Source organism: Callionymus lyra, chromosome 3 (genome assembly GCF_982586985.1).
Source record: "Callionymus lyra chromosome 3, fCalLyr1.hap1.1, whole genome shotgun sequence".
NCBI lineage: Eukaryota > Metazoa > Chordata > Actinopteri > Syngnathiformes > Callionymidae > Callionymus > Callionymus lyra.
In genome coordinates, this window is record NC_141820.1 from 2,092,488 (window position 1) to 2,112,275 (window position 19,788).

The window sequence follows — 19,788 nt, forward strand, 5'->3', positions numbered from 1 at the left end:
GATACACAACATGTTCCCCTGCACACACACACACACAAACACAATGATACACAACATGTTCCCCTGCACACACACACACACACACACAATGATACACAACATGTTCTCCTGCACACACACACACACAATGATACACAACATGATCCTCAGGACACACAAACGTTCATGAACACTAAAACCTTCGTCAAACTCCAGACATTTTTGTGTAAAAATTAAACTCTTACCATGTCAGAGTCAAGTACTGGTCAAGTACTGGACAATACTACACATATGTACTTGTTACTACACTATCACAACACCAGAGTCAAGTACAGGACAATACTACACATATATACTTGTTACTACACTATCACAACACCAGGGCCAAGTACTGGACAATACTACACATATATACGTGTTACTACACTATCACAACACCAGAGTCAAGTACTGGACAATAGTACACATATATACTTGTTACTACACTATCACAACACCAGAGTCAAGTACTGGACAATACTACACATAGATACTTGTTACTACACTATCACAACACCAGAGTCAAGTACTGGACAATACTACACATAAATACTTGTTACTACACTATCACAACACCAGAGTCAAGTACTGGACAATACTACACATATATACTTGTTACTACACTATCACAACACCAGAGTCAAGTACTGGACAATACTACACATAAATACTTGTTACTACACTATCACAACACCAGAGTCAAGTACTGGACAATACTACACATATATACTTGTTACTACACTATCACAACACCAGAGTCAAGTACAGGACAATACTACACCTAAATACTTGTTACTACACTATCACAACAACAGAGTCAAGTACTGGACAATACTACACATATATACTTGTTACTACACTATCACAACACCAGAGTCAAGTACTGGACAATACTACACATATATACTTGTTACTACACTATCACAACACCAGAGTCAAGTACTGGACAATACTACACATAGATACTTGTTACTACACTATCACAACACCAGAGTCAAGTACTGGACAATACTAAACATAAATACTTGTTACTACACTATCACAACACCAGAGTCAAGTACTGGACAATACTACACATATATACTTGTTACTACACTATCACAACACCAGAGTCAAGTACTGGACAATACTACACATATATACTTGTTACTACACTATCACAACACCAGAGTCAAGTACTGGACAATACTACACATATATACTTGTTACTACACTATCACAACACCAGAGTCAAGTACTGGACAATACTACACATATATACTTGTAACTACACTATCACAACACCAGAGTCAAGTACTGGACAATACTACACATATATACGTGTTACTACACTATCACAACACCAGAATCAAGTACTGGACAATACTACACATATATACTTGTTACTACACTATCACAACACCAGAGTCAAGTACTGGACAATACTACACATATATACTTGTTACTACACTATCACTACACCAGAGTCAAGTACTGGACAATACTACACATATATACTTGTTACTACACTATCACAACACCAGAGTCAAGTACTGGACAATACTACACATAGATACTTGTTACTACACTATCACAACACCAGAGTCAAGTACTGGACAATACTACACATATATACTTGTTACTACACTATCACAACACCAGAGTCAAGTACTGGACAATACTACACATATATACTTGTTACTACACTATGACAACACCAGAGTCAAGTACAGGACAATACTACACCTAAATACTTGTTACTACACTATCACAACAACAGAGTCAAGTACTGGACAAAACTACACATATATACTTGTTACTACACTATCACAACATCAGAGTCAAGTACTGGACAATACTACACATATATACTTGTTACTACACTATCACAACACCAGAGTCAAGTACTGGACAATACTACACATAGATACTTGTTACTACACTATCACAACACCAGAGTCAAGTACTGGACAATACTACACATATATACTTGTTACTACACTATCACAACACCAGAGTCAAGTACTGGACAATACTAAACATAAATACTTGTTACTACACTATCACAACACCAGAGTCAAGTTCTGGACAATACTACACATATATACTTGTTACTACACTATCACAACACCAGAGTCAAGTACTGGACAATACTACACATATATACTTGTTACTACACTATCACAACACCAGAGTCAAGTACTGGACAATACTACACATATATACTTGTTACTACACTATCACAACACCAGAGTCAAGTACTGGACAATACTACACATATATACTTGTTACTACACTATCACAACACCAGAGTCAAGTACTGGACAATACTACACATATATACGTGTTACTACACTATCACAACACCAGAATCAAGTACTGGACAATACTACACATATATACTTGTTACTACACTATCACAACACCAGAGTCAAGTACTGGACAATACTACACATATATACTTGTTACTACACTATCACTACACCAGAGTCAAGTACTGGACAATACTACACATATATACTTGTTACTACACTATCACAACACCAGAGTCAAGTACTGGACAATACTACACATAGATACTTGTTACTACACTATCACAACACCAGAGTCAAGTACTGGACAATACTACACATATATACTTGTTACTACACTATCACAACACCAGAGTCAAGTACTGGACAATACTAAACATAAATACTTGTTACTGCACTATCACAACACCAGAGTCAAGTACTGGACAATACTACACATATATACTTGTTACTACACTATCACAACACCAGAGTCAAGTACTGGACAATACTACACATATATACGTGTTACTACACTATCACAACACCAGAGTCAAGTACTGGACAATACTACACATATATACTTGTTACTACACTATCACAACACCAGAGTCAAGTACTGGACAATACTACACATATATACTTGTTACTACACTATCACAACACCAGAGCCAAGTACTGGACAATACTACACATATATACTTGTTACTACACTATCACAACACCAGAGTCAAGTACTGGACAATACTACACATATATACTTGTTACTACACTATCACAACACCAGAGTCAAGTACTGGACAATACTACACATATATACTTGTTACTACACTATCACAACACCAGAGTCAAGTACTGGACAATACTACACATATATACTTGTTACTATACTATCACAACACCAGAGTCAAGTACTGGACAATACTACACATATATACTTGTTACTACACTATCACAACACCAGAGTCAAGTACTGGACAATACTACACATATATACTTGTTACTACACTATCACAACACCAGAGTCAAGTACTGGACAATACTACACATATATACTTGTTACTATACTATCACAACACCAGAGTCAAGTACTGGACAATACTAAACATAAATACTTGTTACTACACTATCACAACACCAGAGTCAAGTTCTGGACAATACTACACATATATACTTGTTACTACACTATCACAACACCAGAGTCAAGTACTGGACAATACTACACATATATACTTGTTACTACACTATCACAACACCAGAGTCAAGTACTGGACAATACTACACATATATACTTGTTACTACACTATCACAACACCAGAGTCAAGTACTGGACAATACTACACATATATACTTGTTACTACACTATCACAACACCAGAGTCAAGTACTGGACAATACTACACATATATACGTGTTACTACACTATCACAACACCAGAATCAAGTACTGGACAATACTACACATATATACTTGTTACTACACTATCACAACACCAGAGTCAAGTACTGGACAATACTACACATATATACTTGTTACTACACTATCACTACACCAGAGTCAAGTACTGGACAATACTACACATATATACTTGTTACTACACTATCACAACACCAGAGTCAAGTACTGGACAATACTACACATAGATACTTGTTACTACACTATCACAACACCAGAGTCAAGTACTGGACAATACTACACATATATACTTGTTACTACACTATCACAACACCAGAGTCAAGTACTGGACAATACTAAACATAAATACTTGTTACTGCACTATCACAACACCAGAGTCAAGTACTGGACAATACTACACATATATACTTGTTACTACACTATCACAACACCAGAGTCAAGTACTGGACAATACTACACATATATACGTGTTACTACACTATCACAACACCAGAGTCAAGTACTGGACAATACTACACATATATACTTGTTACTACACTATCACAACACCAGAGTCAAGTACTGGACAATACTACACATATATACTTGTTACTACACTATCACAACACCAGAGCCAAGTACTGGACAATACTACACATATATACTTGTTACTACACTATCACAACACCAGAGTCAAGTACTGGACAATACTACACATATATACGTGTTACTACACTATCACAACACCAGAGTCAAGTACTGGACAATACTACACATATATACGTGTTACTACACTATCACAACACCAGAGTCAAGTACTGGACAATACTACACATATATACTTGTTACTACACTATCACAACACCAGAGTCAAGTACTGGACAATACTACACATATATACTTGTTACTACACTATCACAACACCAGAGTCAAGTACTGGACAATACTACACATATATACTTGTTACTACACAAAAATGAACACAGTTTGTCAAATATACATCAAGTTCAAACCCTTGCTGCTAAAACACTGTAATCATATGTGAGCCGAACTAATGCACGGACGTCGAAGACACTTGGACGTCGAAGACACTTGGACGTCGAAGACACGTCTAAGACACTTGGACGTGGAAGACACTTGGACGTGGAAGACACTTGGACGTCGAAGACACGTCTAAGACACTTGGACGTGGAAGACACTTGGACGTCTAAGACACTTGGACGTCGAAGACACTTGGACGTCGAAGACACTTGGACGTCGAAGACACGTCTAAGACACTTGGACGTCGAAGACACTTGGACGTCGAAGACACTTGGACGTCGAAGACACTTGGACGTCGAAGACACGTCTAAGACACTTGGACGTGGAAGACACTTGGACGTGGAAGACACTTGGACGTCGAAGACACTTGGACGTGGAAGACACTTGGACGTGGAAGACACTTGGACGTCGAAGACACTTGGACGTGGAAGACACTTGGACGTCGAAGACACGTCTAAGACACTTGGACGTCGAAGACACGTCTAAGACACTTGGACGTGGAAGACACTTGGACGTCAAAGACACTTGGACGTGGAAGACACTTGGACGTCAAAGACACTTGGACGTGGAAGACACTTGGACGTCTAAGACACTTGGACGTGGAAGACACTTGGACGTCTAAGACACTTGGACGTGGAAGACACTTGGACGTGGAAGACACTCACCAGCATCATCTGGTGCAGTTCACTGATCTCCTGGACGCCGCTCTTACACAGCACCAGCACGGTTCCGGTCGGGTCCAGACCTCTGCGTCCGGCTCGACCCGCCATCTGGATGTATTCTCCTGAAGATGAGTTCAGTAGTTGTTTCATTTCCTGCTTGTGTTTGTGGACGAAGTTACCGAAGACAGACTCGGATCAGAGACATTGTTGGACAGAGAAGGTTGAGGGAGAAGCAGGAGAAACACGAGGGTCTGGCCTATAGAGGGCGCTGTGGTAATTGATACTTTTCTGTCCTTCATCACTGTATTAATGAACTGAAATGACATTTAAAATTCAATAAAAACAACAAAAACAACAAATCATGATGAAATCAATTCTTACTGTAATAATTATTTATTTTCTTTACTGTTGACTTTTCAAAATAGTGTGTTTGTTATTTGTTTTGGTTCCGGAGAGTTTTAACTTTTTGAATCTATTATTTTGTCTTAAATAAAGTCACTTCCTGTTGTTCTGGACGCATGTCGTTCAAATGTTTCTCACAATCATAAACTGTGTTTGATTCAACGTGTCTTTGAAACCCTGGAACAAAGGTCAGGAGGTCAGAAGGTCAGAAGGTCATACCAGGAAGCAGGTTCCTGAAGCCGGTGCCGTCGTGTTTCCTCAGACTGTCGAACACCACGGTCCGGGCCGGCATGTTGACGCCCATGGCGAACGTCTCGGTGGCGAACAGAACCTGCAGAACCAGAGTTGAGAAGGAACGTCAGAGAAGGTGTGAAGATAGAGACGCTCCTTAGTGTTGTGTTTGTTGTGTTTGTTGTGTTTGTTGTGTTTGTTGTGTTTTCTATGAACTTCTGTTAGTTATTGTAGTCGTTCAGGAGAGAAAGAAAGATTCTGGAAGTTGATTGGAGGCTGATTTCATTGATCATAGAATCAAGAACAAGAAGGAAGGAAGGAAGGAAGGAAGGAAGGAAGGAAGGAAGGAAGGAAGGAAGGAATGAAGGAAGGAAGGAAGGAAGGAAGGAAGGAAGGAAGGAAGGAAGGAAGGAAGGAAGGAAGGAAGGAAGGAAGGAAGGAAGGAAGGAAGGAAGGAAGGAAGGAAGGATTAAAGTCGTGGCACAGAAAAGAAAGACATTAAAGGCGAAGAAGAGAAAGAGGTTAAAGGTGAAGAAGAGAAAGAGGTTAAAGGTGAAGAAGAGAAAGAGGTTAAAGGTGAAGAAGAGAAAGAGGTTAAAGGTGAAGAAGAGAAAGAGGTTAAAGGTGAAGAAGAGAAAGAGGTTAAAGGTGAAGAAGAGAAAGAGGTTAAAGGTGAAGAAGAGAAAGAGGTTAAAGGTGAAGAAGAGAAAGAGGTTAAAGGTGAAGAAGAGAAAGAGGTTAAAGGTGAAGAAGAGAAAGAGGTTAAAGGTGAAGAAGAGAAAGAGGTTATAGGTGAAGAAGAGAAAGAGGTTAAAGGTGAAGAAGAGAAAGAGGTTAAAGGTGAAGAAGAGAAAGAGGTTCAAGGTGAAGAAGAGAAAGAGGTTAAAGGTGAAGAAGAGAAAGAGATTAAAGGTGAAGAAGAGAAAGAGGTTAAAGGTGAAGAAGAGAAAGAGGTTATAGGTGAAGAAGAGAAAGAGGTTAAAGGTGAAGAAGAGAAAGAGGTTCAAGGTAAAGAAGAGAAAGAGGTTAAAGGTGAAGAAGAGAAAGAGGTTCAAGGTAAAGAAGAGAAAGAGGTTAAAGGTGAAGAAGAGAAAGAGGTTAAAGGTGAAGAAGAGAAAGAGGTTAAAGGTGAAGAAGAGAAAGAGGTTAAAGGTGAAGAAGAGAAAGAGGTTAAAGGTGAAGAAGAGAAAGAGGTTAAAGGTGAAGAAGAGAAAGAGGTTAAAGGTGAAGAAGAGAAAGAGGTTAAAGGTGAAGAAGAGAAAGAGGTTCAAGGTAAAGAAGAGAAAGAGGTTAAAGGTGAAGAAGAGAAAGAGGTTAAAGGTGAAGAAGAGAAAGAGGTTAAAGGTGAAGAAGAGAAAGAGGTTAAAGGTGAAGAAGAGAAAGAGGTTAAAGGTGAAGAAGAGAAAGAGGTTCAAGGTAAAGAAGAGAAAGAGGTTAAAGGTAAAGAAGAGAAAGAGGTTAAAGGTGAAGAAGAGAAAGAGGTTAAAGGTGAAGAAGAGAAAGAGGTTAAAGGTGAAGAAGAGAAAGAGGTTAAAGGTGAAGAAGAGAAAGAGGTTCAAGGTAAAGAAGAGAAAGAGGTTCAAGGTAAAGAAGAGAAAGAGGTTAAAGGTAAAGAAGAGAAAGAGGTTAAAGGTGAAGAAGAGAAAGAGGTTAAAGGTGAAGAAGAGAAAGAGGTTAAAGGTGAAGAAGAGAAAGAGGTTAAAGGTGAAGAAGAGAAAGAGGTTCAAGGTAAAGAAGAGAAAGAGGTTAAAGGTGAAGAAGAGAAAGAGGTTAAAGGTGAAGAAGAGAAAGAGGTTAAAGGTGAAGAAGAGAAAGAGGTTCAAGGTAAAGAAGAGAAAGAGGTTAAAGGTGAAGAAGATGGACTGTACCTTGACCAGGCCTCGTGAGAACAGCATCTCCACCACCTCCTTCAGGATGGGCAGGATCCCACTGTGATGCACCGCGATCCCTCGAACCAGGAAGTCTTTGACTCTTAGGATCTGAAGAGAAGAAGTTTTGGACAAGAATGTTAGACTCGTTTGTGACCTCGAGCTGAGGAAGGAGGGAAGGAGGGAAGGAGGGAAGGAGGGAAGGAGGGAAGACACAGATGCATATGGACCCTGGTCTGGTCTCCTGGATTATGGATTATCTTACTGATCGACCACAGTATGTCAGGCTGAAGGACATCATGTCTGACACTGTGCAGTACAGGAGCACCTCAGGGGACAGTACTGGTCCCTCTCCTCTTCACCATCTACACTTCAGACTTCTGCTACAACTCAGAGCTGAGTCTCGTCCAGAAGTATGCTGACGACACTGACATTGTTGGATGCATCAGGGACAACAGCAAGGACGAGTACAGGAGTCTGATACGTGACTTTGTGGACTGGAGTGAGAGGAACCACTTGCAGCTGAACACCTCAAAAACCAAGGAGCTGGTCTTGGATTTCGGGAGGTCCAGGACAAAGCCACGTCCAGTGTGCATCAGAGGCGACGAGGTGGAGATAGTGGACAACTATAAGTACCTCGGTGTGTGTCTGGACAGTAAACTGGTCCTGCAACACAGACCATGTATATAAGAAGGTTCAGAGTAGAAGTACTTTCTGAGGAGGCTTCGATCATTTAACATCTGCAAGAAGCTCCTCTGCATGTTCTACCAGTCTGTGGTGGCCAGTGTTCTATGCTGTGGTGTGTTGGGGATGTGTCCAGGAGGAGGTCAACAAGTCAACAGGTCAACAGGTCAACAGGTTGGACAGATTGATCAGAAGCTCTGTGGTTGAAGCTGGACTCACTGGTGACAAGAGATCATTGAACAAACTACTGTCCATCATGATGATGACATCATCCTCTGAACACTGTCATCAGTGAGCAGAGAAGCAGATGAAGCACGAATGCTCCTACCAGGTGCAACACTAATAGACTCAGGGACTCATTCATTCCTCGGGCTATTAAATTGTACAATTCTGAGTTCGGGGGCAGAAGTGAAAGTATCTGGATGTTCTATGTTAGTCTTTGTATCTTTTGTCTTTGTTGTTTCTCTTTGATCTATTTTCTTTGTCTTTAGACTTATATTGTTTCATCTTGTTCTTTCACTTTATTTCTCTTTGTTTTTGTTCTTATTTTATTTTGATTATTTTTTATGAAAAATTGCTGTATTTTCTGTGGCTATTGGAAAAAACAATTTCCAGAAGAAGACCTCCTGAAGGATCAATAAAGTTCTAACTTACCTTACCTTACCTTAGGAAGGAAGGAAGGAAGGAGGGAAGGAAGGAAGGAAGGAAGGAAGGAAGGAAGGAAGGAAGGAAGGAAGGAAGGAAGGAAGGAAGGACAGAAGGATTAAAGGAAGAAAGGAGGAAGGATTAAAGGAAGGAAGGAAGAAAGGATTAAAGGAAGGAAGGAAGGACAGAAGGATTAAAGGAAGAAAGGAGGAAGGATTAAAGGAAGGAAGGAAGAAAGGATTAAAGGAAGGAAGGAAGAAAGGATTAAAGGAAGGAAGGATTAAAGGAAGGAAGGAAGGAAGGAAGGAAGGAAGGAAGGAAGGAAGGAAGGAAGGAAGGAAGGAAGGAAGGAAGGAAGGAAGGAAGGAAGGAAGGAAGGAAGGAAGGAAGGAAGGAAGGAAGGAAGGAAGGAAGGAAGGAGGAAAGGAAGGAGGAAAGGAAGGAAGGAAGGATGGATTAAAGTAGTAGTGTTTAATACAGAGACGACGACTATAATCAGTTCAACTAATGTTGATGTGAAGTTTACTCTCCTTGTTACTGACGGTTCTGTCAATATATTGTGTTTGTTGTTGTGTGGTTCAGTGTGACGCACAATCAGTGCGACGCACAACAGCAACACAAGCGTTGATGTGTGGTTCAGTGTGACGCACAACAGCAACACAAGAGTTGACGTGTGGTTCAGTGTGACACAACAACAACACAAGAGTTGACGTGTGATTCAGTGTGACACAACAACAACACAAGAGTTGACGTGTGGTTCAGTGTGACACAACAGCAACACAAGAGTTGATGTGTGGTTCAGTGTGACACAACAGCAACACAAGAGTTGATGTGTGGTTCAGTGTGACACAACAACAACACAAGAGTTGATGTGTGGTTCAGTGTGACACAACAACAACACAAGAGTTGATGTGTGGTTCAGTGTGTAACAACAACAACACAAGAGATGATGTGTGGTTCAGTGTGACACAACAACAACACAAGAGTTGACGTGTGGTTCAGTGTGTAACAACAACAACACAAGAGTTGACGTGTGGTTCAGTGTGACACAACAACAACACAAGAGTTGACGTGTGGTTCAGTGTGACACAACAGCAACACAAGCGTTGATGTGTGGTTCAGTGTGACACAACAACAACACAAGAGTTGACGTGTGGTTCAGTGTGACACAACAACAACACAAGAGTTGACGTGTGGTTCAGTGTGACACAACAACAACACAAGAGTTGACGTGTGGTTCAGTGTGACACAACAACAACACAAGAGTTGATGTGTGGTTCAGTGTGACACAACAACAACACAAGAGTTGACGTGTGGTTCAGTGTGACACAACAGCAACACAAGAGTTGATGTGTGGTTCAGTGTGACACAACAACAACACAAGAGTTGACGTGTGGTTCAGTGTGACACAACAACAACACAAGAGTTGACGTGTGGTTCAGTGTGACACAACAACAACACAAGAGTTGATGTGTGGTTCAGTGTGACACAACAACAACACAAGAGTTGACGTGTGGTTCAGTGTGACACAACAACAACACAAGCGTTGATGTGTGGTTCAGTGTGACACAACAACAACACAAGAGTTGACGTGTGGTTCAGTGTGACACAACAACAACACAAGAGTTGACGTGTGGTTCAGTGTGACACAACAACAACACAAGAGTTGATGTGTGGTTCAGTGTGACACAACAGCAACACAAGAGTTGATGTGTGGTTCAGTGTGACACAACAACAACACAAGAGTTGACGTGTGGTTCAGTGTGACACAACAGCAACACAAGAGTTGACGTGTGGTTCAGTGTGACACAACAACAACACAAGAGTTGACGTGTGGTTCAGTGTGACACAACAGCAACACAAGAGTTGACGTGTGGTTCAGTGTGACACAACAGCAACACAAGAGTTGATGTGTGGTTCAGTATGACGCACAATCAGTGCGACGCACAACAGCAACACAAGAGTTGACGTGTGGTTCAGTGTGAAACAACAACAACACAAGAGTTGACGTGTGGTTCAGTGTGACACAACAACAACACAAGAGTTGATGTGTGGTTCAGTGTGACACGACAACAACACAAGAGTTGACGTGTGGTTCAGTGTGACACAACAGCAACACAAGAGTTGACGTGTGGTTCAGTGTGACACAACAACAACACAAGAGTTGACGTGTGGTTCAGTGTGACACAACAGCAACACAAGAGTTGACGTGTGGTTCAGTGTGACACAACAACAACACAAGAGTTGATGTGTGGTTCAGTGTGACACAACAACAACACAAGAGTTGACGTGTGGTTCAGTGTGTAACAACAACAACACAAGAGTTGACGTGTGGTTCAGTGTGACACAACAACAACACAAGAGTTGACGTGTGGTTCAGTGTGACACAACAGCAACACAAGCGTTGATGTGTGGTTCAGTGTGACACAACAACAACACAAGAGTTGACGTGTGGTTCAGTGTGACACAACAACAACACAAGAGTTGACGTGTGGTTCAGTGTGACACAACAACAACACAAGAGTTGACGTGTGGTTCAGTGTGACACAACAACAACACAAGAGTTGATGTGTGGTTCAGTGTGACACAACAACAACACAAGAGTTGACGTGTGGTTCAGTGTGACACAACAACAACACAAGCGTTGATGTGTGGTTCAGTGTGACACAACAACAACACAAGAGTTGACGTGTGGTTCAGTGTGACACAACAACAACACAAGAGTTGATGTGTGGTTCAGTGTGACACAACAACAACACAAGAGTTGACGTGTGGTTCAGTGTGACACAACAACAACACAAGCGTTGACGTGTGGTTCAGTGTGACACAACAGCAACACAAGAGTTGATGTGTGGTTCAGTGTGACACAACAACAACACAAGAGTTGACGTGTGGTTCAGTGTGACACAACAACAACACAAGAGTTGACGTGTGGTTCAGTGTGACACAACAACAACACAAGAGTTGATGTGTGGTTCAGTGTGACACAACAACAACACAAGAGTTGACGTGTGGTTCAGTGTGACACAACAACAACACAAGCGTTGATGTGTGGTTCAGTGTGACACAACAACAACACAAGAGTTGACGTGTGGTTCAGTGTGACACAACAACAACACAAGAGTTGATGTGTGGTTCAGTGTGACACAACAACAACACAAGAGTTGACGTGTGGTTCAGTGTGACACAACAACAACACAAGCGTTGACGTGTGGTTCAGTGTGACACAACAGCAACACAAGAGTTGATGTGTGGTTCAGTGTGACACAACAACAACACAAGAGTTGACGTGTGGTTCAGTGTGACACAACAGCAACACAAGAGTTGACGTGTGGTTCAGTGTGACACAACAGCAACACAAGAGTTGATGTGTGGTTCAGTGTGACACAACAACAACACACGAGTTGACGTGTGGTTCAGTGTGACACAACAGCAACACAAGAGTTGATGTGTGGTTCAGTGTGACACAACAACAACACAAGAGTTGACGTGTGGTTCAGTGTGACACAACAGCAACACAAGAGTTGATGTGTGGTTCAGTGTGACACAACAGCAACACAAGAGTTGACGTGTGGTTCAGTGTGACACAACAACAACACAAGAGTTGACGTGTGGTTCAGTGTGACACAACAGCAACACAAGAGTTGACGTGTGGTTCAGTGTGACACAACAGCAACACAAGAGTTGACGTGTGGTTCAGTGTGACACAACAACAACACAAGAGTTGACGTGTGGTTCAGTGTGACACAACAGCAACACAAGAGTTGACGTGTGGTTCAGTATGACGCACAATCAGTGCGACGCACAACAGCAACACAAGAGTTGACGTGTGGTTCAGTATGACGCACAATCAGTGCGACGCACAACAGCAACACAAGAGTTGACGTGTGGTTCAGTATGACGCACAATCAGTGCGACGCACAACAACAACACAAGAGTTGACGTGTGGTTCAGTGTGAAACAACAACAACAGAAGCGTTGATGTGTGGTTCAGTGTGACACAACAACAACACAACAACAACACACCTGCGGCAGCTTCTGGTCTCCGGCCTGAAGGCAGCTCAGGCTCTTCTTGAAGAAGGAGTGGATCTTGGACTTCTCCGTGGACGTGGTCAGGTCCAGAGCGTTGAGTCCCGCGGCGTTGTCGTCACAGCGAGCGCGAGAGAAGATGAAGGCGATGACGGGCGTCATGTGCTGCTTGGACAAGTAGTTGAGGAGCGACAACCACACCGAGCGATCCTGCCGCACAAGTGTGTGTTAGTCCAGTTGCACACCGGTGTGTGTGTGGTGTGTGTGTGAGTGTGGTGTGTGTGTGTGTGAGTGCGTGCGTGCGTCGTGTGTGTGTGTGTGTCGTGTGTGTGCGTGTGTGTGTGTGTGTGTCTGTGTTGCGTGGTGTGTGTGTGCATGCGTCGTGTGAGTGTGGTGTGCGTGTGTGTGTGTGTCTGTGTTGCGTGGTGTGTGTGTGTGCGTGCGTTGTGTGAGTGTGGTGTGCGTGTGTGTGTTGTGTGTGTGTGTGTGGTGTGTGTGCGTGTGTGCGTTGTGTGTGTGTGTCGTGTGTGTGCGTGTGTGTGTCTGTGTTGCGTGGTGTGTGTGTGTGCGTGCGTCATGTGAGTGTGGTGTGCGTGTGTGTGTGTGTGTGTGTGTGTGTCGTGTGTGTGTTTGTGTTGTGTGTGTGTGAGTGTGGTGTGTGTGTGAGTGCGTGCGTGCGTCGTGTGTGTGTGTGTGTGTCTGTGTTGCGTGGTGTGTGTGTGTGCGTGCGTCAGGTGAGTGTGGTGAGCGTATGTGTGTGTGTCTGTGTTGCGTGGTGTGTGTGTGTGCGTGCGTCGTGTGAGTGTGGTGTGCGTGTGTGTGGTGTGTGTGTGTGTGTGTGTGTGTGTGTGTGTGTGTGTGTGTGGTGTGTGTGTGTGTGTGTGTGTGTGTTGTGTGTGTGTGTGTGGTGTGTGTGCGTGTGTGTGTACCTGGCTTGCAGATGTGTAGCGTGGCGTTCCTTTGGCGCCGAAGCTCTGGCTGTGTTTGCTGGCTCGACTCTTGATGGCGTCCACAGCTGCTCCGTGACTGACACACACACACACACACACACGCACACGCACACGCACACACACACACACACACACACACACACACACACACACACACACACACACACAACGTCACAATATGTTCAATGTTACAAATGTGACGTTAAAGGTATTTGATGTCTTTAAGTGTCTTTTTAAGATGAAGACGAAGACAACTGAGCTGCAGTCGCTACATTAAAATGAACAAACATTTCTGTCTATAAAAAGCACAGATTACTGTAAAAATAATCAACATTAGTCGATATGAGAGTAGAAATGGGTGAAGTTTAAAATTTGTGACTTAAATTGTAATGCAGTTATATAGCGTAGCATAGCACAACATAGCATAGCAATAGCATAGCACAACATAGCATAGCAATAGCATAGCACAACATAGCATAGTAATAGCATAGCGTAAGCATATGGCAGGGGTCGGTTAATCGGAACAAAAACCTAACAATAGCATAGCACAATATAGCATAGCATAGCATAGCATAATAATAGCATAGCAATAGCATAGCTCAACATAGCATAGCGTAGCATTTTGCTACACACAACCTTGTTCAAGTTTCTTCTGATCAATTCTTCTCATGTCGAGGCTTCAATGACAGACGTTAGACATTAAAGAGGTGTTTAGATGTTTGAAGTCTTTCTTGATGGATCCACATTTGAATATCATTAAAACTATCATAAATGGTAGAAATGAAGAAATACTGTCAAAAGCGAGTCTTCAAACGTTCATTACCCTTTATTGAGGAACTTTCCTTCGGCGTCGAACAGCAGGAACTTCTCCTTCTCCGTCTTGCTGCTGTTGCCGGTGTAGAGGAAGTGCTCCAGAGGAACCGGTCTCTTCATGGTGCTGATCACGAAGATCCTCTTCTTCTTGATGCGACTGTGGAGCTAGAGGTCACCACGGGGACGGCGTGAAGGACTCCCTGAACTTACCCGATCCACTCGCTGAACTCCAGGGCGTTGGGCACGGTGGCGCTGAGGAAGATGATGCCCACGTGGTCCGGCAGCATGATCAGGACCTCCTCCCACACCACGCCTCTCTGTGGAGGAACACACGTCAACGTTCTCCCGCCACACGCTCCAGAACCTTCGGACCCACCTCGGCGTCGTTGATGTAGTGGACCTCGTCGAACACCACCCACTCCAGGTCTCGGATCACGTCCGAGCCGTTGTAGAGCATCGACCTGGAGACAGACGTCCAGAGGTTCAGAGCAACCGTCGGTTCTAAGGAGGCATCAGTGACCTCAGAGCATCCAGACTCCATAATATATCCTTCATTTAGAGGTTTCTTCAAACCAACAGCTAAACATTAACAATTTATACTAATTTATAATATAATAAATAGTTTCTTTAATCATAGGTTGAGTTGGTTTTGAGTTGTATATTTTTTTAATTAATTAATTCATAGTTATAAATAGGAGGATACAGTGATGACTGAGGATGAGAGGATACAGTGATGACTGAGGATGAGAGGATACAGTGATGACTGAGGATGAGAGGATACAGTGCTGACTGAGGACGAGAGGATACAGTGATGACTGAGGACGAGAAGATACAGTGATGAATGAGGACGAGAGGATACAGTGATGAATGAGGACGAGAGGATACAGTGACGAATGAGGACGAGAGGATACAGTGATGAATGAGGACGAGAGGATACAGTGATGACCGAGGATGAGAGGATACAGTGCTGACTGAGGACGAGAGGATACAGTGATGAATGAGGACGAGAAGATACAGTGATGACTGAGGACGAGAGGATACAGTGATGAATGAGGACGAGAAGATACAGTGATGAATGAGGACGAGAGGATACAGTGATGACCGAGGATGAGAGGATACAGTGATGAATGAGGACGAGAGGATACAGTGATGACTGAGGACGAGAGGATACAGTGATGAATGAGGACGAGAAGATACAGTGATGAATGAGGACGAGAGGATACAGTGATGAATGAGGACGAGAGGATACAGTGATGAATGAGGACGAGAAGATACAGTGATGAATGAGGACGAGAGGATACAGTGATGAATGAGGACGAGAGGATACAGTGACGAATGAGGACGAGAGGATACAGTGATGAATGAGGACGAGAGGATACAGTGATGACCGAGGATGAGAGGATACAGTGATGAATGAGGACGAGAGGATACAGTGATGACTGAGGACGAGAGGATACAGTGATGAATGAGGACGAGAAGATACAGTGATGAATGAGGACGAGAGGATACAGTGATGACCGAGGATGAGAGGATACAGTGATGAATGAGGACGAGAGGATACAGTGATGACTGAGGACGAGAGGATACAGTGATGACCGAGGATGAGAGGATACAGTGATGAATGAGGACGAGAAGATACAGTGACGACTGAGGACGAGAGGATACAGTGATGAATGAGGACGAGAAGATACAGTGATGAATGAGGACGAGAGGATACAGTGATGACCGAGGATGAGAGGATACAGTGATGAATGAGGACGAGAGGATACAGTGATGACTGAGGACGAGAGGATACAGTGATGACTGAGGATGAGAGGATACAGTGACGAATGAGGATGAGAGGATACAGTGGAACAAGGATGAGAGGATACAGTGGACCAAGTACGAGAGGATACAGTGATGACTGAGGATGAGAGGATACAGTGATGACTGGGGATGAGAGGATACAGTGATGACTGAGGATGAGAGGATACAGTGATGACTGAGGATGAGAGGATACAGTGCTGACTGAGGACGAGAGGATACAGTGATGAATGAGGACGAGAGGATACAGTGCTGACTGAGGACGAGAGGATACAGTGATGAATGAGGATGAGAGGATACAGTGATGACTGAGGACGAGAGGATACAGTGATGAATGAGGATGAGAGGATACAGTGATGACTGGGGATGAGAGGATACAGTGATGACTGAGGATGAGAGGATACAGTGATGACTAAGGATGAGAGGATACAGTGATGACTGAGGATGAGAGGATACAGTGATGACTGGGGATGAGAGGATACAGTGATGACTGAGGATGAGAGGATACAGTGATGACTGAGGATGAGAGGATACAGTGATGACTGAGGATGAGAGGATACAGTGATGACTGGGGATGAGAGGATACAGTGATGACTGAGGATGAGAGGATACAGTGATGACTGGGGATGAGAGGATACAGTGATGACTGAGGATGAGAGGATACAGTGATGACTGAGGATGAGAGGATACAGTGATGACTGAGGATGAGAGGATACAGTGATGACTGGGGATGAGAGGATACAGTGATGACTGAGGATGAGAGGATACAGTGATGACTGAGGATGAGAGGATACAGTGATGACTGGGGATGAGAGGATACAGTGATGACTGAGGATGAGAGGATACAGTGATGACTGAGGATGAGAGGATACAGTGATGACTGAGGACGAGAGGATACAGTGATGACCGAGGACGAGAGGATACAGTGATGACCGAGGATGAGAGGATACAGTGATGACTGAGGATGAGAGGATACAGTGATGACTGAGGATGAGAGGATACAGTGATGACCGAGGATGAGAGGATACAGTGGAACAAGGATGAGAGGATACAGTGGACCGAGTACGAGAGAATACAGTGATGACTGGGGACGAGAGGATACAGTGATGACTGAGGATGAGAGGATACAGTGATGACTGAGGATGAGAGGATACAGTGATGAATGAGGACGAGAGGATACAGTGATGACTGAGGATGAGAGGATACAGTGATGAATGAGGACGAGAGGATACAGTGATGACTGAGGATGAGAGGATACAGTGATGACTGAGGATGAGAGGATACAGTGATGAATGAGGACGAGAGGATACAGTGATGAATGAGGACGAGAGGATACAGTGATGACTGAGGATGAGAGGATACAGTGATGAATGAGGACGAGAGGATACAGTGATGACTGAGGATGAGAGGATACAGTGATGACTGAGGATCAGAGGATACAGTGATGACTGAGGACGAGAGGATACAGTGATGAATGAGGACGAGAGGATTCAGTGATGACTGAGGATCAGAGGATACAGTGATGACTGAGGATGAGAGGATACAGTGATGACTGAAGATGACAGGATACAGTGATGACTGAGGATGAGAGGATACACTGATGACCTAGGACAAGAGGATACAGTGGACCGAGTACGAGAGGATACAGTGATGACTGTGGACGAGAGGATACAATGTAACGAGTACGAGAGGATACAGTAATGACTGAGGACGAGAGGATACAGTGATGAATGAGGACGAGGGGATACAGTGATGACTGAAGATGAGAGGATACAGTGATGAATGAGGACGAGAGGATACAGTGATGACTGAGGATGAGAGGATACAGTGATGACTGAGGATCAGAGGATACAGTGATGACTGAGGACGAGAGGATACAGTGATGAATGAGGACGAGAGGATACAGTGATGACTGAGGATGAGAGGATACAGTGATGACTGAGGACGAGAGGATACAGTGATGACTGAAGATAGGAGGATACAGTGATGACTGAGGATGAGAGGATACAGTGATGAATGAGGATGAGAGGATACAGTGATGAATGAGGACGAGAGGATACAGTGATGACTGAGGATGAGAGGATACAGTGATGACTGAGGATCAGAGGATACAGTGATGACTGAGGACGAGAGGATACAGTGATGAATGAGGACGAGAGGATACAGTGATGACTGAGGATGAGAGGATACAGTGATGACTGAGGACGAGAGGATACAGTGATGACTGAAGATAGGAGGATACAGTGATGACTGAGGATGAGAGGATACAGTGATGAATGAGGATGAGAGGATACAGTGATGACTGAGGATGAGAGGATACAGTGATGACTGAGGATGAGAGGATACAGTGATGACTGAGGATCAGAGGATACAGTGATGACTGAGGACGAGAGGATACAGTGATGAATGAGGACGAGAGGATACAGTGATGACTGAGGATCAGAGGATACAGTGATGACTGAGGACGAGAGGATACAGTGATGACTGAGGACGAGAGGATACAGTGATGACTGAGGACGAGAGGATACAGTGATGACTGAGGATGAGAGGATACAGTGATGACTGAGGATCAGAGGATACAGTGACGACTGAGGATCAGAGGATACAGTGATGAATGAGGACGAGAGGATACAGTGATGACTGAGGACGAGAGGATACAGTGATGACTGAGGACGAGAGGATACAGTGATGACTGAGGATGAGAGGATACAGTGATGACTGAGGACGAGAGGATACAGTGATGACTGAGGATGAGAGGATACAGTGATGACTGAGGATCAGAGGATACAGTGATGAATGAGGACGAGAGGATACAGTGATGACCGAGGACGAGAGGATACAGTGGATCATACAAAGTTTGATATTCTAATTACAATCATTAAAAATACATTTTTTAATTCAATATATAGATGTAGTATAATAGTGTAAAAGAGCTCCTTGATCAAACCAAGTACACAGTGAGTATCTCGGTACTCTAT

The 19,788-nt window shown here is 43.3% G+C and overlaps 1 protein-coding gene across 1 annotated transcript in view; it reads right to left on the reverse strand.

Moving 5' to 3' along the window:
• Window positions 1-19,788, reverse strand: part of skic2 (SKI2 subunit of superkiller complex) — a 65,325-nt gene that overhangs the window by 34,673 nt on the left and 10,864 nt on the right. Inside the window, exons 12-19 of the mRNA XM_087786151.1 lie at window positions 15,384-15,468; window positions 15,218-15,324; window positions 15,018-15,164; window positions 14,174-14,270; window positions 13,242-13,454; window positions 7,887-7,997; window positions 6,007-6,118; window positions 5,389-5,507 (exon numbers count right to left, since the gene is read on the reverse strand). Coding sequence (XP_087642277.1) covers window positions 5,389-5,507; window positions 6,007-6,118; window positions 7,887-7,997; window positions 13,242-13,454; window positions 14,174-14,270; window positions 15,018-15,164; window positions 15,218-15,324; window positions 15,384-15,468 — 991 coding nt within the window. The remainder of the gene's footprint in view (window positions 1-5,388; window positions 5,508-6,006; window positions 6,119-7,886; window positions 7,998-13,241; window positions 13,455-14,173; window positions 14,271-15,017; window positions 15,165-15,217; window positions 15,325-15,383; window positions 15,469-19,788) is intronic.